We start from the raw sequence: 23,746 nt of genomic DNA on the forward strand, positions 1-23,746 counted from the left end.
ATACTGACATCGATTATTGCTCAGTTAATACAACAGTCAACAATTATTTTAAATAAATAAAAACACTAATTAATATTGTATATTATTATAACATGCAGAAACATCTAGAGATCTATTTCTAATATTATGGTATCCAAATTCATTGTGCAATTAAATGCTATCATTAGTCAGTTAATTTGCCTTCTGTCAATAGTTTATAAGTCTTAATACCGATGCATACAATCGTTTCCCATACCTAGCAGGTAATAATAACGTACTAATTGAGCCCGTGTTTGGGAAATAAGAAGTATACTAATATTGGGTCCACACTTGAGAAAAGTAAAACATAAATATCAACCGTAAACGTATATAATACCGTGGCAATTACGTTATATTGTCCTTATCATTTGTTTGACTTTCATCGGATAAAAACTAAGGTTGTACAGGTAAAAATGAGAAGTAGGTACTCATGTATAATTAATTTCAAAAAAAATGTACCAAATCCAAAGAAAATAAACTAAAGAACAAATACAGGTGTCAAAACAAATAACAAGATTTGAATAACAATATACAACGTTCATCATATGTGCTTATATACATACAGTGGTGGTGAAACAGGGTCGTCCGAGGAAGCAGATACCCCCATGACAGTTTTTGATTATTTGTAATAATATAAATTATAAATTATATATTTAATAATCAATTAGTAGGTACATGCTAAAAAATGCGCTATGTTCCTCCCTCCCCCGTGACGAAATAATTTGACCATCGTTGACAACATAAGACAATAAATTTAATAGTAAGTTATTTTAAGCAACCGCACTGTCCGCACTATACACATTATGTACTAAGACTAACCATTACACACATTAATAAAATGTTTTCAACAATAACATTTTTAAACCATACTTGTAGCGAATTTGTTGTTAAAGACGGTCTGTTCAAATAGAAACGAAGATTTGTATTTTTTATTTCATGGGACTGAATTAATATGTAGCTAAAACAATTAGGGTCTCAATTTGTTTAAAAAGTCTTATTTAGACCCAATTCGTATGAAGCTCTTTACACATTTCTTCTCGGTATACAATCCTAATATGCTTATTATAATGTTATAACTATAATTTTTTAACATTTTATTTTATTATCATTCATTTATTTATAATTTTGTATCTAACCTAACCATTTATTATTTAATAATGTCTAATAAGTATCACTGTTACTATATGCAATATGCAGATCTTGTCGTGTGCGCTCTACCTGCAGCTGATCATCTATAACTATATTTAAACAATACTATTATTTTTTTTTATTGCTCTTAATTACATCGACTGCAAAGGCAATTAGTTACAATTAAATATATATGCATCATAATTATCATCTAAATTTGGTCGAACAGGTCGGTTTTCTTAAAAAGTTGATTATATGTTGTTGATGTTTTCTGTGTTGGAAATTAAAGTCGAGTCTAAGTTGATTGTGATGTTGGGTTTTTTGACGTGTTCTTCGTATTTATGGAATTCAATTATTAAGTGCTTAACTGCTAAGTAGACGCCGCTGGTTGAGCACTGAGGTGGTTCCTCTTTAGCCGTTAGAAACGAGAGGAAACAATATTATATTCTCAGTAAAGTACATCATGTAAAAGTGGTTTTAATTGGCGAAACAAATAGTACTAAATGTTAATATAACTAGGTAGTGTATTGCAAATTAAAAATTACTATTAACAGCTATTTTAATATTATTATAAATATTAGTTTATCATCAACGGCGTTTTCGCGATGTGGCCTAGTGTCGTCGTCGTCTTCTCGTTATTTATTTCTTAAATATGTGTGCTTTTAAATTTAATTGTTTTTATGCATACTAGGAGTTTTACCACACATATTTTTTACAATTATTTGTCTCATAGTCCTTCACAAATTTCCTATCCTTTGAGTATGTGCATTAAATACCATCATTGGAATCAAGTGGTAGAACGCAAAGCATACCGTTATCGCTATTAGATCTGCGGTAGACAGAAGATACATTGTGGAAATACTTAAGGTCGTTCAAATAAAATATAATGAAGCATACTGGGTTTAAACATGAATAAATTGAAGAAAAAAATCAAGTAATAACTATGTGGCTGACGGCTTTTTACGGGAGTGCGACACAATAACGTGGCCGATGGTTCGAGAGTGAGTCGTCATTGGCATTTTTCGAATGTCTCATTGGAGCACCGAACACGATGTTGTATAACATTTTAATAGGTCCATTCAATGGATATTATATTATGCATATGTTCTGAAAACTGTATTATTTTCATTTCCCAAATAACCTTTCCGAGATCTTGGTGTAGTTGCTCGATCAGAAGTGTTCCTCCAGAAAACCGTTATCGCCATTCCAAAGCGATAGGGCTGTTCAATTTTCCTTTTTAATTATTTTTGAACAATTATGTCCCTTTTCTGTGATCGGTCCCCTATCGACTTATATCGGTACTACGCAATCTGAAGCAAAAGCGCGACTCGAATTGTCACAGCGACGGAAATTAGATGCGATGGCGTGGATCGGCCGAAGTGGCGCAAATGTGCAATACAATTATTTTTATAGGTATATCTATTTATTTATCGCGTTCTGTATACTATATTTTGTAAATTACTTTTTTCGATTTCCATCATCGCGATTTCATTGTTGTTCTTTTTCATATTATTGTATAGAATAACGTATGTTCTTATCAGTTATATAACATGAAGGAACTAAATACACGAAATATTGCCAAATTCAATGACTTTTCTAATAAAGTATAATATTTTAAAATTCAATAGTACAAAATATGTACGCATTGATAATTCATGGGATAGAAGTAATATTCAAAAAGTTGTATTAGTGTATCAGTTGTATCAATAGATACATTATACCTCAATGTATAATGAAAAATGGCTTTATTATAGTATTATTCTATTCAGCTAGGTAGGAATTGTATTATTTTCGGTGATATTTTGTGAATGTAAAAATTCACGTCCAATATATAATTAATTTTTTAACTTTTTTAATCCAGTGTTCACTTCCGTTTTTCAATTTTCAATTATTCGTAAATTATAAATTGAACGATCGGATAAACCCGTAAGTATAATGCGCACTACATTAAACGTCAAACGGGATTGCATCACATACGTGTTCATGTGCCATTTTCTGTTATGAAAATATTGTTTTATAAATATTTTCAGTCGTTTAAGTTATAACTAATATTTTAGTATACTATAAAACTATAAAATACAGGGTGATCCATTTAAGTTAAAACCTTCAATATTTCTGAAAAACAAACTTTTGAAAATATTTTTTTTACTTCATTTTAAGTCATTACGAAACAATATTTTTGGAAATAAACTATATTTTTGTTATTATTTTTTGAAGGTTTTTACTCAATTGAATGAAAATATTAATTTATAATTTTATTCCTAAGCAGAATATTATTTGAATTATTTCGATTTAGAAAGATCAAATTTTGGAGAAGTAGTTTATTAGTTTGGTACAACTATTTAAAGTATAGACGAGCGAAATTTTAGTGCACCAATATTTTGCAGAGTAACTCCCCCACTCCTCTCCGCTAATTATAACATTAAAATTTAAATACTTATAAATATATTATAAATTTGTCCAAAATTCAATTTGTATGCATCAAATGTCTACAAAAAATATTTTGCTTAGGAACAATGAACTAAAAATTCAAGTCGTCATTAATAAATCGAAAATTTACTCGATAAAAATGCAAAGAGCAAGCGATGAAATCAGATAGGTTCGGCAAAGATATATTATGCAGGCCGAAGGATTATTATTGTATATTTTGTTAGATAGGTAATCAAAAATGGTTCAACCTCAGGTTAAGTTACCCCGTACTTAAATGATGGAACTCCGTGATAAGACAGAACGAATGAAAGATGACACACGTGTGAAACACCATTACAAGATCATAATAATGTGTTATACACAATTTGAATGACTTTTGTGAATGTTGTACAAATGAAAATGTTTACAGTTTAACATCAGTTAGATTTAAAAATTATATGAGAATATTATGTAAAAAACGTGTCATTATAGTTTTAAAAATTAATATCTGTTCTAGTTTTGACAAGAAAAAAACGTCCATAATGACAGATGGAAATTAATTATTGTATAAGTATAGTAGAAATGAATTGATGTGGCATCACATGAACTATGTAGTTTAGTCGTATTAGCCGATAGGTTCTACAAAAACGATGCACAAAAACATAAAAAATGCAAATGGGACATACGACTTTATGTGTATTAACCGTATCGGTTTGTTAACCGATGACGTACCTACTAAACGATTTCTAGTGTATGTTAATTATAATTTATGACCGTATACAAACTTTTTTATAATTATTCTCAAGTGTCGATCTAGAAGGAAAAAAAATAATTGGTAAACCTAAGGCTCAATTTCTGTATGACAAGCAAGCATTTCAGATTACCTAATGTTCACTATTTTCTTTGGTGGCGGTGAAGGGATTGATTTGGATTAAACACTTACCTAAATACCAATAATTCTCGATGTTTAAAACGTGATCATCGATATGGGTTTTTATTAACGCACGTTTCCCCGCCCATTGATCTCTATACACATTGCGACATAAATATCAATAATAATAATAATTCATTATACGGCACCTTAATAAATTGTAACAGAGATTAAAAAACAAAGATGAACATTAATATCGTGGGTCTTATCCGCCTTACGTGGATCAATATAGCGATTTAAACTCAAAATGTAACACTTGTGCGCCAAAGCCTACTACAATTTTATGACGGTTACATGTTGAAAGCCCACCGAGATAAAATAGTTTACAAACATAAAATATCTTATTGCCGTGCCGCTTTGTATTTAAGTACGCCGATCCACTCGTCGGTGATACATTCCGCCGGAAACGGTTCTACCTTCGTTTTCATCGTTGTCTCCATCTCCGGGGCTGAGTACCGCCCACCAAAACTAAATAAGTTTGGCGACACGTCCGTCAACCACCCATCAATCATGCGGACATTCGTCGTGTGTGCTGTTTTGGCCTGCGCGCTACAACAGGTGTCTGCAGCCACCGCCGCCGAGGAGTCAGGTACGCTCGTAGTTATTTATTTGATTTTGTTCACCTCGAGTTTAGTAACAAATATTATATTTTTTATTGTATTTGATAATAATATAATATAATGGTTCACAGTTTCTCGTGGGTACCGTAGTTTTCCGCTATAGTCATTAAATTGGATAGTTTTACTTTTTCAAAGTTTTGGTCGTCGATAATAAAAACACTAGTTGTGTGGTCTTTTCTTTTAAAAAAAGATTTATTCCGGGTAGAAGAATAAAATAAAATATATTCTTATTTGTTAGTTTTTGATAACGTAATATAGGTAACATTTTATCAATACTTTTGTTACTGATGCTTAGTAGTTAGTGGTAGGTATCTTTTTTACTCTAAAACAATACGATTTTAGACGTAGGTAGGTAGAAAAACGGTTTACGAAATGTGGGTTATAATATGTAATATTAACGTTTATTTTTCATTTTACATCTTACATATATGTAAATATATACACAGTATTACTGACTATGGTGTATTCATTTGTTTGACTAATGAGATAAAAAGTTCCCATAATTCTCTCTATATATTTATAACATATTTTACGAGATTGTACCACGCTTTGAATTATATTGCGTTATTTACGTATGTGAATAAATAGATACCCTCACTTTTAATACAATAGTTCTTTATTATGTTATAATATATCTCAGGCTTAGGTACATACGATTTACACATGTCAGAATGGGTTTTTTACAGATATTAATACCTAATTAAAAAATTATCACCACTTTTGATTTATGTAATATAATATATATTACAATATCTAGACAATATACAGTTTAATTCATTCTATTTTGAACTTAGAACTAAGTATTATGAGTCAAATCGACCTAATAAAATTCGGTCAATTCAAATCATGTGCTAATAATAGGTGTATTATAAAAAAAATACATTTTGTACTGCGCATAAGAATAAAGCCTAGCACAGTAAATGTTAAGAATTTGAAAATTTCACAAAATATATCAATCAGTACCTTCTAGGTTCCCTCCCAAAATTAATTTCAATACAAGTTCATCCAGCCGAAATACTTAGTGTTACCTTAAATCATGATCACACTGTACACAATCAATATTTATGTATAACAAGCCGTGTGTAAAGTATAAAAAAATAATAAAACTAATCTTGCAACTTAAAAATACAAAAACGAGATGAAGAAATAGATTAATAATGACAGACTATTATAATATTTGGTAACCACTTTAGGTACCACTTATTTGACTTAATTTTTTAATGAAACCAATGGATGCTTTTCTGGATTGAATCGAAATGTTTTAGGGTTTGCTGTTTCCGTAATGTATTGTATCATTTGGAGCAGAGGTGTTGATGTCTGGACGAAATGTTTTAGATAATAGATTGGCAGCAAATAATTTAATTTGCCTATTGGTTATTTTGAGGGATTCCATAATTCGACATTAGATTGGCACGAGGAGGAGTTTAAATTGTATAATTATATTAAATGACTTTCGATTTTAAATGGATGTTAAATTAATTCATTATAATATTATTAATTTTTGAGTTTTAATAATATTACATAATAATATTATTATCTTTTTCTTTCTAATAGTTATAACTTATAAACACATATTTTAATATGAATGGTGATTTTTGAGTGAGTATAAGATATTTTTCATGCTATAAGAAAGTGGTTTAACATTTTATTTTTAATCACGACAATAATAAATTATGCATTTTTTAAAATAAGTGCTAACTAAAATCCTACTTCGTTAAAATATATTTTGTTAACGTCATGTTTTTCTCTTGTAAGAAAATACACGAAATTATAATTAATAGCTGACCTTATACACTTGTTATATTATTACATGTCATTACGGCAGGCGTTTGCTTATTGTTTTAAATTTTATTTTCCCATAAAAAACTTGACAAATATTTGTGACGACATGTAATTGCATATACCAATATTACTAGGCACTTATTGTAATTAGTTCTTTAAAATAATAACTATTGTGAAGTATCACTAATATGTAATTATAATAGAAAAATGTTATAAAAATTAAAATGAATTATAAATATATGTGGTACCTTTTTTATATTATATTTGCTTAAGATATACATATCAATATAAAAATTCACTAGATTTATCGACATTTGGGACCTGCGAATTCTGAAGTAGACTTTTTGCGATGTTATCTAATACCGTTCGGAAGATGTTTGTTCTAACACTATTGTTCTTAATATCATACAGTAATTATACACATAAATCATGCATGTCAGTTGTTGTCAACGACTGTCTATTTAACAAAACAAAATTATTCAAATGAGAACTCGTGTCGTAATAAGCAGTGTTTCGATATTGAGAAATCGGAAAATTTTCTCAACGCACAAGTTTTTATATGACAGAATCATTTACTAAAATATGTAGTTGTTGTTTAATAATTCATCGTGCTGAAATAGTGAAATGGTAAATATTTTAGATGTACCATAATACGAATCCATTAAAGTAGGTATACCGAGTTATATAGTACTATAAATGTGTAAATAAGTACTTCCGCAATAAAATGTTTCTGTTTATTTAGTTTAGTCAGATTTATATACGTACCCACAATTACAATTGCGTGTACATAATTACTACTAAAAGTATTGCCATCGATAAGATAAATTAATTCTGGTTACGAATACATGACGTACAGTGTACATAATCGATTTTAATTTTTTGTAAATCTATAAAAAATATATTGTATATGATTAGAGCCTGTAATAAATATCAGAAAAGAAACCAAAAAAACCAAAAAAGCCCTAAAAATTGCTTTTAAACATAATTCCCTTAAAAAATGATATACATTTTTTTTATTCGCACTAAACTAACCGAAAAATCACAGTTGAACTTTTGGAATTGTTAAAACTTCTTTATGTTGATTAAATCTAACAATAATTCAAAAACAAAAATTAGGCACGCATATCAATGAATAGTACATTTACTTACTGAAAATAAATGCGATCGCGGTGTACCTTTGGTACGAATTAAACTTAACAGATCGACATGAAATTTTGTATACTTAATTTGTACATATATTGGAATCAATTTAGGGGGTAAGACTGTAAAAAATAATTTACTGAAAAATCTTCAATATGATGTAGGGCCACCCTATTCACCAAATGAGCTATTAGTTATTATTTGTTTTAGTCCCACTCACTAAGTGTAAGACAGCACCACATACGATTGGTAATCGCTGGAGTTAGATAAAGACCAAATTGTTGATAATTTATGATTGGTATATTATTATATTTGGTATGGTCAAAACATATTTCAAAACTATTTAAACAAATATTATGAAAACAAAATTGTCAATCTCCTTATTTACACTAAAAGCTCGTACAGTGTATTGTAGTTTATAATATTATGCTATCATGCACTAAAAATGAAAAATAAAAAAATCACCTTTGAAGAATCTGTTACTAGAAACAAATCATGTACTCAGAGTGCAATGCCCTATAATATTATTTAGAGCATCCAAAAAAAGAATGCATTGAAATCCGGCCCCTATACATAACGTACCATCGTATATTCCTATCATCTGCAATGTTTTTAGAACGTAAGAACCTAAGTGCTTCGTTTTCAATGTTTTTTAATTTTCACGTGGTGAGTCTCATATTGTGATTTGTGATTAATTGTGTTAGTTCAAGGCCACATTATTACATACTATAGTAAACACACCGCTGTGACCAAAATATAATGACAATTATTATTAACATTCACGATTAAAAAGAATAGGTAACAAAAGTAATAGTTTGAATGTTACATACTTATCATGCATTCTTTTATATTTCTATACAAACCACCAGAAAAATAGATATAATATTTCTGATTACTGATATCGTATATGCCAAATTATTTTATATAGCTTGTAAAATGTAGTCATACAATATGTTATAACACCTAATACTCATAGTTCCAAGAGTTTTATTAACTTACAATTAGTTATGAAAGTCTTTTATAACCATTTTCTATAATTTTTATAGCATTTATCTTTATCTTTAATGATTATGCAATAATGTCTTACTTCAGACACATAAAGGATTAGAAATCAAAAACTTTTATTACTTATTTAATTTTTTATTAATCACAGAATCACATATTTAAAATTATAAATAAATTATAAGTATATATATTATAATATACAAAAAAATTGATTCAAAAATAATAATTATTATTCGTTTATTACTATCGTAATCATCAACTAATATAAATAAGTGAAAAATTAGTTGTCATAATAATCATGGGGATTACCTGGTCTAATATGTGATCTACTGTTGAATATTTGGTTTAATGATTTCGAACTAAAAAAAAAAATTAATAATTCATATTAAACTGTTTTTTAGGTTTCTAAACACGTTATGTACCACTTTGTGTCCACTCGTCCACTCGTTATTTATCAGTCCACAGTAGTTATGCTTGTTGTTATTAAAGTAATATCCGTAGTTTCTATACAAAGGTACATTGTACATGAAATTCTAAAAAATTCTTAGAATATAAAAATAGGTAGCAAATTATAAAATTTGGCAAATAATTATTTTTAAATTGTATAGATATAGAATGAACTCTTATCGCGTTGTTTAAAATACGTTTATAAACCAGGAATTTAGCCCTTTCGTTTCTCACTCTTTGTTTTTTTTAAATAATTCTAACAAAAAAATTAAATAATAGACAAACACCATAAAAAATATTAGGAACAGCAATATTTAAATGAATCTATAATCCGTTTTACAGTGAGAACTTTTGAGTTTTGAGCGATGCAAAAACAGAAACTAATGATGGAAATAGCTAAAAAACTAAAATAAACTATCTATTTGAGTGTTTTATAATGTTTACAACCATTCAAATTTTTAATTTTTGGATTACCTATTTAAAGAAAAAGACTTACATCAGAATAATATTCATAATTTTGTTTGAGTAAAGAACATGACAGTTATTTTATAACAAATAACATTCAAATACATACATCTAAATTTAATCTAAGTAACAGTTCTAAAAAACAAATTAGTTGCCTCTAGTAGTCTAGTGTGACTACTGACTAGGTAACAGCCAATCACAATAGGAACTAAAATTAATTTATATACTTAAAATAAAATTAAAAATATAATAAATAATAATACTTCAATTTAGTGATGATCTTGTCAAACATACCAAAAACAAAAAATTTAAAAAAATTAAAAAAAATATATTTTTTAATATTTCATTGAAAGATTTCAAGGAGGCTGAAAGTTTCAAGTTTGAAATATTTCAAAGTGAAAATTTCATGTGAAATATTTCATACTCATAACCCTTATTATGATGAGTGACAGCTTTGGTTACAATATAGCAAAAAAACTGTATGTGAACATAATAATATTTGAGACTAGATTTTAGAATAATATAAATTCACCATATTCATTAAGAGGTCGTGATACCCGCATGTGTTTTCTCCGTCTTACAAGTGCGTAACATAGCAAATTGTACACTCAGCAGAACACGTGTAGCTCCGTTAATTTAAAAACTAAAGTGAATTGACCTCTTATAAAATCTAAAGGTAAGATTATTATCTAGGCAACCTCACAGGCTTTTTATTATCTTTTTATTTTAAAGCGAGTTATAAGTATTTTAAGGTGTATAAAAAATGTACAACTTTAAAATACTCATAATTCGCGTTAAAATTAAAATATAATAAAAAACCTATGAGGTTGCCTAGATAATAATCTTACCTTTAGATTGTATAAGAGGTCAATTCGCACTAATTTTTAAACTAACGGAGTTACACGTGTTCTGCTGAGCGTGAAATTTTCTATGTTACGCACTTGTAAGACAGAGACAACACATGCAGGTTGCAGGTATCACGTCCTCTTAATTCTAAATGCACAACGTGTAAAATAATATTATGAAAATTAAATTCTTTGTCAGATCCTAAGTTCTGGATTGATAATGGAAAACGGAAGTTGGAGGAAAAGTCAAAACAACCATTGCGAACGAATAAAGCGAAGAATGTGATAATGTTTTTGGGAGATGGTATGTCATTGCCAACATTGACGGCTGCTCGGGTGTACAAAGGTCAGTTGCAGAACGTGTCTGGCGAAAGCGAACACCTGAGCTTCGAACAGTTTCCGTTCACCGGAATATCAAAGGTAAGAATATGATAAAAAACAACTGTTATCATGTTACTCGTCGTACATGTCCGTTGTATTTCGTGCTTACCGAATCTGTTTCATCTACACGAATAGACGTATTGCGTTGACAGACAAGTGGCCGATTCAGCATGTTCGGCCACGGCATACTTGCGCGGCGTCAAGGCAAACACGGCCACGATTGGTGTGACGTCTAAAGTACTCTTAGGAGATTGTCCGGCATCGGTCCTAGAAGAGCACCAAGTGACTTCCATAATGCAATGGGCGCAGTGGGCTGGGAAAGCGACCGGCTTAGTGACCACGACCCGGGTAACACACGCGTCTCCAGCAGGTTGTTACGCAAACACCGCACACCGTGATTGGGAATCTGACGAAGATATGATAAATATTTCCAATGGAACAACGGACATTACACAGTGTGAAGACATAGCTAGACAACTGGTTACAAGAGATCCCGGTAGAAATCTCAAGGTGTGATAATCTGATTATAAACTTCCAGCAGCCAAATATGTCATACATTTTTGTCTTTTCGTAGGTGATCATGGGCGGTGGCCGCAATAATTTTATGAAGCAAGCAGTCAATTCAACGGGAAAACGCCGTGACGAAGACTTAATCCAAAAGTGGAAAAGTGACAAGGAGACTAGGTTTGCTGATAAAATAGCCAAGTACGTGACGACCAGACAGGAACTATTGGAAACGGACATGTCTAAAACCGATTTTGTGTTAGGTAAGAACAAATTATTTAATATGGGAATTGGCCTCAAATCTCTAGAGTCCTAAAAATATATTTTAAAGTAACTAGGTGATCCCATGCACTTCGTTGCTCGTTAAAAATGCCAACTCCATATGTAACTCGCTTTTGATAATACAAGCAGTATAGTATCAGGTAGGTAATCCACCTGAGGTGGATTGCGGACCTCGCTAGGTGAATACTCTATAATATCTTTTATTTTGATTATGGACACGTCGATGAGAGGCCATAAGTGCAACTCAGCCATCTTGGTTGGTAATTCGCATACATTTTATTTGATGCATGTTTATATATCTGATCTGCCCGATAACCAATGGCAACCAAAAAACGAAAAAATATACTAATTTCTACTAAAAAATTAAGAATACATTGTCGAATTTTATTTCTCGGAACAATTAATATCTAAACCCCGAACAAACACATAATTGGATGGACAAAAAGATCAAGTTGTAGGTAGCCGGAAACCTGTTGGCGTCGAGCCTTACAATCTATCAATGTATATAAAAGAAAGTCTTGTTGGTTTCACTATTTATAACTCAAGAACGGCTGAATCGATTTGGGCAAAACGTATCATATGTCCATCTTCTGGTTCTAAGCTACCTCCCCACCAATTTTAGAGAATATCGGTTCAGCCGTTCTTGAGTTGTAAATGTGTAACTAACACGACTTTTTTTATATGTATAATTTGTATTGTTACAGCAAGTAAGCTGCAATATGTTTTATATTAAAATAAGTGTCTTAGATCCCAAACAAAAAACTGATTTTACGTTATTTGGGTGACCATTATTAACGAACCTTTGACAGAAATAAATAAAATAAAATAATTTTTCTTTTTTTATTGGCTTCTAGTGTAACTATTACAGCTCAACAATTATTCAATATACATATGTATATATATATACATACCTATATATATATAGGTACATAAGATAAATAGAATACCTACATATTAATTTTTAATACAACATTTTTTTTTGTAGAAGTGGCTATTTTAGAGCCTGAGGTGTATCTGCCTAATTTTTGCGTCCTAATTTGTGCGATTGGTCCAATTATTGATAAACATATTTTGGTAGCAATAAAAAGATCATGCTCCAATATAAATACAATATACATAATCAATATAACCTTGGATATTTTTAATTTGTATTGCAATTAATTGTTAATCGGTCACATCATATTAATTACTGCGTATTACTAAGCATACATCATTACAAGAGTAATACAGTTATACAATTTACTTTACGCAATCTACACAGAAATACAGAATAGATATACTTCAATATTCAGATGCTAATAATATTTAATATTTTTTCATATAGTAAAAAAAGTTTACTGTTGTTAACACATATAAATACTATTAATCAGTGATTACTGTTTTGAGCTATTGCAAAGACAAAGTTTTTTTTTTCAATTTTGTTCAAAATATTCGTTAGAATTTTCGTATTTGACCAGAATCTCACTGTTCATTGTTTTCAGGTCTTTTCCATCCGGAACACATGGAATACAGGTTAAAATCAGATGTCGAGACACAGCCCACGTTACAGGAAATGACCAGGAACGCTATTCAGTTGCTTCAGAAAGAACCGAACGGTTACGTTCTTTTCGTAGAAGGTGGCCTCATCGACATGGCACATCACCACACGTGGGCAAAAATCGCGCTCGACGAGACCGTAGAGCTTTCCAAAGCTGTGGCGGACGCTGTGGCGATGACTAGTGAAGATGACACATTAATCGTGGTTACTTCAGATCACGCTCACACCATGTCGATGTCTGGTTACCCTAAGCGAAACGAGAACATTCTAGGTGTATCGGGATCAATGTCTTCGGACAACACGTCGTACACAACACTGAGCTACGCCAACGGTCCAAAAACGTCCTTCGAGTATGACAATAACACGTCGTGTCACAGAGTCAACATAACGAACGAAGATATTCAAAGTAAATATACTAATGCAATTTAACTCATTTCTAATCACGAATTCCGTCAATATTGATGATGATAGATATTTATAATATTTCGGGTCTAAAATCGTACGATACATGATGGGCTAAAAATAACACAATGATTATAATCAATAATTGGTGCATCATAACATCACGCTTACCGATATATTACGTACAATATTCTAATTTTAGTTGTTTTTTTTTTCTAGAAAAAGTCGACTTTGAATATCCAAGTCTGGTCGATATACCCAACGAGACTCACGGAGGAGATGATGTTATGGTATTTGCTAGGGGTCCTATGTCACATTTATTCACCGGAAACTACGAACAAAATTTAATTGCTCTTGGTATGGCAATGGCTGCTGACATTTCCACGAGTCCCCCAACCTCTGACTCTGCCAGTGGCGCCATTGCATCATTTAATGTTGCTGGACAAACTATTCTCGCAGTATTATTATTGGTCTTCGTTGGAGTTATTCAGTCTAACTTATAATCTCAAAAAAAAAAAAAAATACGTCGATATTATTATAACTGATTTTTATTTGTAAGTCATAAATATTATTTACATTAAATATATATAAATTATACTATTATATAAGTAAGTAACGGGTCTTATCTTTGTTGGTTTCAAATCACTACCTATTTTTTTTTAACTGCCACCATATAATTTTATAATATTACGATTTTTTCTAAAAAGAAACTCAATATATTTGGCTTAAAATATCACCTTAAAAATATTTAAAGAGACTTACTGGAAACAAGCGGATTTCAAGTCAACTTAATTCCTGGTAAGTTCATAGTTATACATACGATTTTAATTAACAATGAACAGTTTTTACTACAATTTAAATTATATGAGAGTAGTAGAAAAAACTTCGTGAGTGCATTTATACATTAAGAATAAAATTAGAAAATAATATTATTGTAGTTCATTTAAAAAATGAAATATTCAAGACATATACCTGGGTGACGATTCTAAAATTAATTGTTGTGTTAAATTGTATTTATGTTTACAGGCTACATACTTTCTTTAAATTACAAATATAAAATATGATAATTTAAATGTTTTTAAAACATGTATCATATTGTTCGTTTTTTATCAGTTTACTGTATTCACACTATGAAATGAGTGGTAGAATTCCTCTTATTTGTAAAATTTCATGAAATTTGATTGGCTACATTTATAGTACCTAGTTTTTATAATTAAGATTTCATTTTTGTCAATAGTTATGATTTACATCAGTTAGTAGCTGTAAAACCAGACTTCGTCCTAGAAAAAATAAACAAAAAAAAATGCTGTGCTATATTGGAGTGTATCTTAGTAGTTTTGGTGTAAATCAGTTCACAGGAAAATTGGAGTGAGTAACTTTTTTACGAACTTATTCCACCTATATGGGTAATCTACCCATACAGAATTATCCAATAGCACTATTTATATGTTTAAATGTGGTTTGAGTAATACTCTAAACATACCATGCTTATACCTCTGAGAATGATTAGTTTTTGAGTCTGTAATTTACAAATGTACGGAAATCGCCTTTTAAATATATAGATGATAGAAAAGTGTGTTTCTATTTTTTTTTCGTCTATTTCTAGTTGCAATTAGTTATTTAACAACTAATTTATTTTCTGTAACCAAAGGCAGCTGTATACTTTATAAACAAAAAACTATTCGATTTTCATTAGCCAAAATGAAATTTACTTGTGAATCACTTATGGAAACACATAGGGGTCGAAAAACGAAACTATGAAAACTCCCGATCTTCCGAGAAAGAATCTTTCAAAATTTGGTACTGATTGTTCAGTATTTCACAAGTTTATTAGCTCCCTACAACATACATTAATTTTGATATAATATATAAATACATGTAGTACCTATCTATGCATAATATTTTAATAAGAAATATATTTATTGTTGCGTGTTGTATAATAACATAATATGTTATAAAAAAGTATAAATATGTAGCCGAATATAGTGACGTTAGTTGGTTGAAGTACTGAGTTGTATTTTATAAACGTAAACAACCACCGTCCGGAGTACTTAATTTACGCAACAGGTATTAACTTCAGTGGAAACAGCTACTTCCGACCACCGATCAATGGTGAATAGTTAATTTCTATCCTTATGGCCCTATGTCGGTTTGTTCATTGGCATTTCCGATAACTCCTAATAATGAATGTACGTTCGTGAATTGTAAACATGTTTAATGGTTAATCGGTTTGAATTTTAATAGCCTAATCCGTACTAAAATTATAAGTTTCAATATTAATAGTTTTTTTCTGTAATTCTTTTGAATTTTACTAAATAATAAATATATATATATATATGTAACAATACTAATGTTATGATATTGAAATATTAATAAATCGTGTATTTTAAACACAACGTATTACATATTTTAACTTAGTTATTTTTCGTCTGCATATATAGGGTTCTATAATGACTAATTTTAGGAACGTGTTCTAAATTATTGACGAAAAAACAAAATTGTATTGTGAATAGGAACATGATTCAATAATGTTATATAAAATGTCAGTAAATGGTCGGAACTTTTTAGAAATCGTGCACTGCACTGTGAAGGTGTAAACTATTTATTTCACAATGCAAAATATGTTAGATCTGAATAATTCATCCTAGGCAGGTATCGAGGCGTTTGAATTTGTTCGTCATTTAATAAACGTTAAAAACGTGTGCTGCAAACTTAGCGTAAACAGTCTGTGTAATCGTTTTTCTTTTTCTTCGCATTTTCTTCGACGGCACTGACGTTCTAGTAACTCACAACTTTATGTGTATCCCTTATAACACCTAATAACTCAGTCGCCCGTTAAACTATACGTTTTTCGGTTTTCCACTAGAGTTTTCTGCGCGGAAACCGTTCTTCGATTACGTCTTTCTATGTCTTCTCCTGGTCTGGATAACTTTATTTTGATTATTAGTTTATAGATATAGCGGTCTAATAAATATTTGCACGTAAGTGGTCTCTGTACCTGACAGCTTAATTTTCATATCGCGTTGTAAACGTGTGTGCATACTTATTATTATAATACTTCGTATGCGACGCACACAAATACGTAATCTTTAAACTACCCATAAACGAACAAACTAAAATCTTTCGGATGACAGTTAAACAGCTCTCAAATTCAAAATTGAATATTATATTTTTCACGAAGACCGCACGTCGTTGGAAAATGGTGTTATATAAGACATTTAATTCAGTCTAATATCGGGTTGTTCAATTTTAATCGATTTTATATTGAAAATCAAATACAATTTTTAAATCGAAATTAGTATACCCCCCACAATGACAACACTAGAGGTGCTCTTACAGTCACATTAATCACAGCAGTTTTTTACGAGTGCCTGGGAAAAAATTCGTCAGTCACAATATTATGTAAATTGCCATAATCCAGCGTGTCAGATAAGATAACAATATTATCTTTTGAGTAAATTCGTTGTTGAATAATAATAATCCAAATGCAAGGACGTCGTGCACACATTATTCGTTAGTAGTTTAATTTATTTTTGAAATAAAAATCATTAAGTCGTCACGAATAATTAACGGCGTAAGTTAAAACTATACAATTAACATGGGCAAATAAATAAACATTAACAATAAAGCAATTTAATACAATTAAATGGCGCGTAAAATATAGTATTAGGACGCTTATATTAATATGTTCTATGGTAACGTTTATCGGTGCAATCGTAATAATTATTATCAATAAGGTCAGACCCAATGTTATTTTATATAAAAAAATGTATTTTTTCTCTTAAAAATATATTTAAAATGTAATAGTAGGTACATACAATAAATATGGTTGTTCTTAAATAAAGATTAAAATAATTGAACATTTTTTGAAAAATTTTTAAATCTTTTGAAATTCAGATTTTTACGAAAAAAATCACGAGCATTTACAAATAATCTTATAGTTAAAAATTCATAACATTTTCAATATTTGAAAGCTTAAGGAATTTTCTTTTTAAAACTAGGTTGTACAAAAGTTGTCATTAAAGAGATAATTAGATTACCAATTTTTTTTTAAGTTTAACGAACTTAACGTAATCTATTAAAATAATATATAATGATTTTTCTTCTAGCGATTTTAGTAATTTTGAATACTACACTTATTTTTATTTTTAATACACATTAACCGTTTAAAAAATGTTCTATTTTATACTTACCTATATACTGTACAAAATACATATTATAAACCATCCTTAGAAATAAAGTGTAACGTACACTCTACACTCAGAATTGTTTTTCATACCTATTGAATTCAAATGTAACACATCCATTACAGTGATATACTAGATGATGAGGTACTTACAATACATAGCGCAGAGCGAGTTCTCTACTTCTCTGATTTTTACTTTTATGTAGAATATTTATGTCGTCCGCTATAGTGCTATTAGATAAAAAATATCCAATGAAGTTTACGCTCAATTTTTAGTGTGATGTGATACTATTATAATGCTTTAAGAATATGACTATAAATTCGACTATATTTTGAATATTCTAAAATAGTTGATAAATGATCTGGCTTAAACGCTCATACTTATTATAACTATGATGTATTTTTGAATTCTATTTGTTTATGCTTGAAATTTGAATCAGTATGTATAATATTTATATCTAGACCTATCTATTAAATTTTAATTTGGTAAAAAAAATTAATTAAATACAAAACAAATTATTGCGTACATAAATAATTATTTATAAATATTAATTACAAGCAATTATTTGTATATATTCTTATAAGAACTGTAGTGTCTTGTGTCTAGGCAAGAAATCAAAATTAAAATCAAATAAATATGGTATTAAAGCGGGCGCTCAGTTTTTGAAGTGATGTGATAAAATTAATATCACATAACGAATAATAATATCCATAATACTAAAAAGTTTACTACTTTTGATAGAGACGGTGGCGGGATAATCTGGCTTAAACATTCACACCTATTCACTCTTGACGTAAAAAACGTGATTATTGATACCGTTTAGGATTTACGTTTCCCTACCCATTGCTTTTTCAAGTATCGATAATATATTACTGTTATTTTAACCTCGTCTGTTGTGGGTGTACCAGAGATTAAAACAAAATTAATAAACCAAGTATTAACTCTTTATCCACATTACGCTCATCAACAATCATAATTCATAATGATTAAAACTAAAATGTAGTACTGGTATGCCAAAGCCTGTATGTATACGCAACTTTTTAATTTAATGACGACTATACCTATATTTTCAAAGGTATGCCAAGATAAAATAATTCACAAACAAATAATATCTTAATGCCATGCTTCTGAGTATATATATATATAAGTACACCTATCGATTAGTCAGTGAAACATTGAGGTAAAAACGATTTTACCTCCATCTACTTCTTTTGTGCTTAGGTCTTCGAAACCGAGAGCTAAAATCTACCATAAGGTATATAAGTTTTTTGACTCGTCCGTCAAAAAATCAATCATGTGGACATTCGTCGTGTGCTTTTTGGTCTGTGCGCTACAGGTATCCGCAGCCACCATCGCTCAGGAGTCAGGTACACTCTTAGCTGTCTAAAAGATTTATAGAATATTTACTATATTACAAGATTCACATAATATTATACTACTATTTGTTTGATTTATTCTTCAACTGGATAATGGGCAACATTGAACATGTAATACAACCATTAAGGATAAATTATAATATAATTCGTGATGTTTATGTTATGCAGGATGTGGGGAAACTAAATATTATAATATTATATGCACATTGTATAATGTTAATTTGGTTGAATGGATGATATTATAGCAAAATATTTAAATAAACATTTTAAGGTTTTTTACATTACTGAAGTAAATTTTTATGTTACTGTCAATTAAAACGTAAACTTTTTAGTTTGAATAAGGAACACTTTGCTATTATTTTATTTCATTTCATTAAAATCATAATATACATTTGAATTTGTTTTGACAGTCAGTGATATTATTATAAAGAGTAATACTTGTACAAAACAATATTCCAGACAAGGGGACAATTGTTTTTATTGTGTTATAAATATTATATTTATATATTTGTGTGTTCTAATAATAAGAGGACACTACACATTTACTTGCGTTCTTTCTATTTTACATACTACTAGCATAGCAAATTGTACGTTCTGAAATCTATTTCACTCAATTGTACTTAATATAAAAGCGAATTGACCTATAGTATTATCAAATTTAAAAATAACGATATTATCTAGTGAATCTAATACGGGTTTTTTATATTTCAGTTTTAAAGCAAGTTATGAGTATTTTAGATTGCACAAAAATATACAATTTTAAAACACTCAAAACTTGCTTTAAAATATTCGCTCTTATAATAAACGTAGCTGAGTTAACAGATTATTCAGAACGTAAAATGCCCTATGATATGCGTTTGTAAGGTAGAAACGACACATGCAGGTGTATCGTCCACTTAAAAAAAAAACAACTCAAATTCCTTAATTATAAATAAGCTTTGCCTTTATAGTAATATTATAAAAATGAAATTATTTGTCAGATCCAAAATACTGGATTGAAAATGGAAAACGAACGTTGGAGGAAAAGTCAAAACAAACATTACGAACGAACACGGCAAAGAACGTGATACTATTTTTGGGAGATGGTATGTCATTGGCCACATTGACTGCCACTCGGATATTCAAGGGTCAGTTGCAGAACGTGTCTGGCGAAAGCGAACACCTGAGCTTTGAACGGTTTCCGTTCACCGGAATATCAAAAGTAATAATTTGATAAAAAAAACAACTATTATTAGAGTACACGTCGTATAGATCCTTTATTTGACGTTTACCAAATCGGTTTCATCCACATGAATAGACGTATTGCGTTGACAGTCAAGTGGCCGATTCGGCATGTTCGGCCACGGCATACTTGTGCGGCGTGAAGGCGAACAAAGGTACGATTGGTGTGACGTCTAAAGTATCCAAGGGAGATTGTCCGGCTTCGGTCTTAGAAGAACACCAAGTGACTTCCATAATGCAATGGGCACAGTGGGCTGGGAAGGCGACCGGCTTCGTGACCACCACCCGGGTTACTGACGCATCCCCAACCGGTTGTTTCGCGAGCATCGCACACCGAGAATGGGAATCTGACCAAGATATGATAGATGTTTCCAATGGAACAACGGACATTACACAGTGTGAAGACATAGCTAAACAGTTGATAACAAAAGATCCCGGTAGAAATTTCAAGGTTCGATAATCTGATAATAAGCTTCTAGCAGCAAATATGTTTTGTATTTTTTGTCTTTTCGTAGGTTATCATGGGCGGTGGTCGCAATAATTTTATGATGCAAGCAGCCAATTCTACGGGAAAACGCCGTGACGAAGACTTAATCCAAAATTGGAAAAGTGACAAGGAGACTAGGTTTGCTGATAAAATAGCCAAGTACGTGACGACTAGAGATGAATTAGCAAAAACAGATATGTCTCAAACTGATTTCGTATTAGGTAATAACAAATCATTATTTCTTTCTTTCTTTATGATATTCATAATAGTAACTTGCTGCCCAAACACAATTATTGTTCAATTATTATTGTTGTGACCTCCATAATAATGAGCTATTTTTATGAATTAATATAATATATGATATATTATACGTTCTTATGTTTAGCTAAATTCAAATATAGGTACTATAAATTGCTTATAAGTTCGTAACATTTTCCTAATTTTGCAGTTTTGGTTGTTAGAAACGAATAAAAATAGCCTTCGTTAATTTTCCTATGTCAGCATTAAATGGTGAAGTTGCATCCAGACAGACCAGGTACAATTTAATTGCTCTTTATAAATTGGGTTGCAAGTTGCTTGAAGGTTAATGCTTAAATACTTATTAGCATTTTTGTATTTTACTTGCATTTTATTGTTTATTGTTGTGTTAAACTGTCATGCCCATTTTCAGGCCTTTTTCACGAGAGTCACATGGAGTACAGGTTAAAATCAAATGTCGAGACACAGCCCACGTTACAAGAAATGACCAGGAATGCTATTCAGTTGCTCCAGAAAGAAGCAAATGGTTACGTTCTTTTCGTAGAAGGTGGCCTCATCGATAAGGCACATCACCACACGTGGGCAAGAGTTGCACTAGACGAGACGTTAGAGTTTTCTAAAGCTGTGGCAGACGCTGTAGCAATGACTAGTGAAGATGACACATTAATCGTGGTTACTTCAGATCACGCTCACACCATGACGATGGCTGGTTATCCTAAACGAAACGAGGATATCCTCGGGTTATCGCGATCACTTGCAATGGATAATAAGACTTACACAACACTGAGCTACGCCATCGGTCCAAAAAAGTCCTTCACGTATGACAACACCTCATGTCATAGAGTCAACGTGACCGAAGAAGATTTAAGTAAATATATTAAAACCCATAAACTATTTTACTAAAATAAAAAAAAAAACTATTTTAAAATTTACTAAAAAAGTATTTTAATTACTAACTGGGTTTTATCTATTTTTTCTACATAATTGTGTGTTGAAAATTATATGATAATCACTGATGGTCTAAAAATGAAGTTACTATTTTTATTTATAGTGGAGATATTACAACAGGACTATGAAAATGTTGAATATTCTAATTTGAGTTGTTGTTTTTTAGAACAAATTGACTATGAATATCCGAGCCTTGTCGATCGGAAAAGTGATACACATGGAGGCGATGATGTCGTGGTATTTGCAAGGGGACCTATGTCTCATTTATTCACCGGAAACTACGAGCAAAATCAAATTGCTCTAGGGTTGGCTATGGCAGCAGGAATTTCTACTGACCCACCGACTAATGGTTCCAATATTGGTAACGTTGTTCGATTGCAATTTGCCGGACAAACCATTCTCACTATTATCACGTTGATAAGTCTCATGAGAATTTTACAGCACAGCTCATAGATTTCAAAATGAGTATCAAAATATATAAATAAAGTAATTTTACTTGTAAGTCAATTAATATCATAAATGTATGTTGTATGCATATTGCACATATCTATTATAAAAAAAGTTTTGTATTTTATTTACATGTTTTACATAAATAAAAAATATCATTGGACATTTTAATTTCAAGTTAATAAGTACTACAAAATATGATATTAAAGTTAAATTATGAGAACGTTCTTTAATACAGTATAATTTCCATTCTGCGAAGGCACATGGGAAACAAAAACAACCCTGATTATAAAGAATTTCGATAAATATAATTAAATAAATTTGGTTCTAACTTGGTTTCGTCTTTTAAAATATTTCGTTAAACAGACATTGTTGTTAAATAGAACAAATGTTCTTTTTTGTTGTATGGAATTTTTATTGCATAATTTATTCGGAAATAAATTTAAGCCAGTCTTAGGAGAGTAATACTAAATTAATATTCATTAAATTAATGTTGTGTTAGAAATAACGAAAATTCTTAAAACTTTTTTTCATATGTAACTTTATAAAATATTAATTAATATACTATATGAATCTTACATATAATATTAAACTTTTCACACTTTTCGTAGCTTTTACAGTTTTACTACATTACTATATTATAAATACCTTTTTGGTATGTATAACGGTGTATATTCGAGTGTAGTATCGTATCGTATCCTATATTCTAGCCTATATTCTTTAAGTCATTTATGCACAGAATATTATACGTAACAAGTTTAGATTTTTTAGTCGAAATTCAAACTAAAAAGAGTTTATTTAATTTCGTTGACATTATGAGCTAAATGTAATGGTTTCTTTAACGTACCTATACTTGGGCGACTCACGTACTCGAACGATTCGTGTAGTAAGACATGGGTATGGGATCCGATCAATATATTTTATTC

At 30.2% G+C, this 23,746-nt stretch overlaps 3 protein-coding genes across 5 annotated transcripts in view; 2 read left to right on the plus strand and 1 right to left on the minus strand.

The window, feature by feature from the left end:
- Positions 1-23,746, minus strand: part of LOC111037087 (lachesin-like) — a 194,018-nt gene that overhangs the window by 68,882 nt on the left and 101,390 nt on the right. The gene's annotated exons all lie outside the window — the stretch shown is intronic.
- LOC111037051 (membrane-bound alkaline phosphatase-like) lies at positions 4,892-14,419 on the plus strand. The gene is made up of 6 exons (XM_022319413.1): positions 4,892-5,075; positions 10,990-11,210; positions 11,307-11,681; positions 11,746-11,938; positions 13,439-13,900; positions 14,116-14,419. Exons 1-6 carry the CDS (start codon positions 4,997-4,999, stop codon positions 14,397-14,399), a joined length of 1,614 nt encoding a protein of 537 aa, XP_022175105.1. The 5' UTR covers positions 4,892-4,996; the 3' UTR covers positions 14,400-14,419.
- On the plus strand, positions 14,502-22,880 carry LOC111037060 (alkaline phosphatase-like). Its single transcript, XM_022319423.1, has 7 exons — positions 14,502-15,264; positions 19,305-19,450; positions 20,440-20,660; positions 20,757-21,131; positions 21,196-21,388; positions 21,838-22,293; positions 22,540-22,880. Exons 1-7 carry the CDS (start codon positions 15,200-15,202, stop codon positions 22,824-22,826), a joined length of 1,743 nt encoding a protein of 580 aa, XP_022175115.1. The 5' UTR covers positions 14,502-15,199; the 3' UTR covers positions 22,827-22,880.

The sequence above is a fragment of the Myzus persicae genome, unplaced genomic scaffold (assembly GCF_001856785.1).
Source record: "Myzus persicae strain clone G006 unplaced genomic scaffold, MPER_G0061.0, whole genome shotgun sequence".
NCBI lineage: Eukaryota > Metazoa > Arthropoda > Insecta > Hemiptera > Aphididae > Myzus > Myzus persicae.

Bases quoted from the DNA above. Each gene is read 5' to 3' on its own strand.
- LOC111037060 (XM_022319423.1), top strand. From the start codon at position 15,200: ATGCTGTGCTATATTGGAGTGTATCTTAGTAGTTTTGGTGTAAATCAG. The intron at 15,265-19,304 runs GTGAGTAACTTT...TTTTGTGCTTAG, and splicing joins CAGTTCACAGGAAAATTGGA to GTCTTCGAAACCGAGAGCTA. The intron at 21,389-21,837 runs GTAATAACAAAT...GCCCATTTTCAG, and splicing joins TCAAACTGATTTCGTATTAG to GCCTTTTTCACGAGAGTCAC.
- LOC111037051 (XM_022319413.1), top strand. From the start codon at position 4,997: ATGCGGACATTCGTCGTGTGTGCTGTTTTGGCCTGCGCGCTACAACAG. The intron at 5,076-10,989 runs GTACGCTCGTAG...ATTCTTTGTCAG, and splicing joins CACCGCCGCCGAGGAGTCAG to ATCCTAAGTTCTGGATTGAT. The intron at 11,682-11,745 runs GTGTGATAATCT...GTCTTTTCGTAG, and splicing joins ATCCCGGTAGAAATCTCAAG to GTGATCATGGGCGGTGGCCG.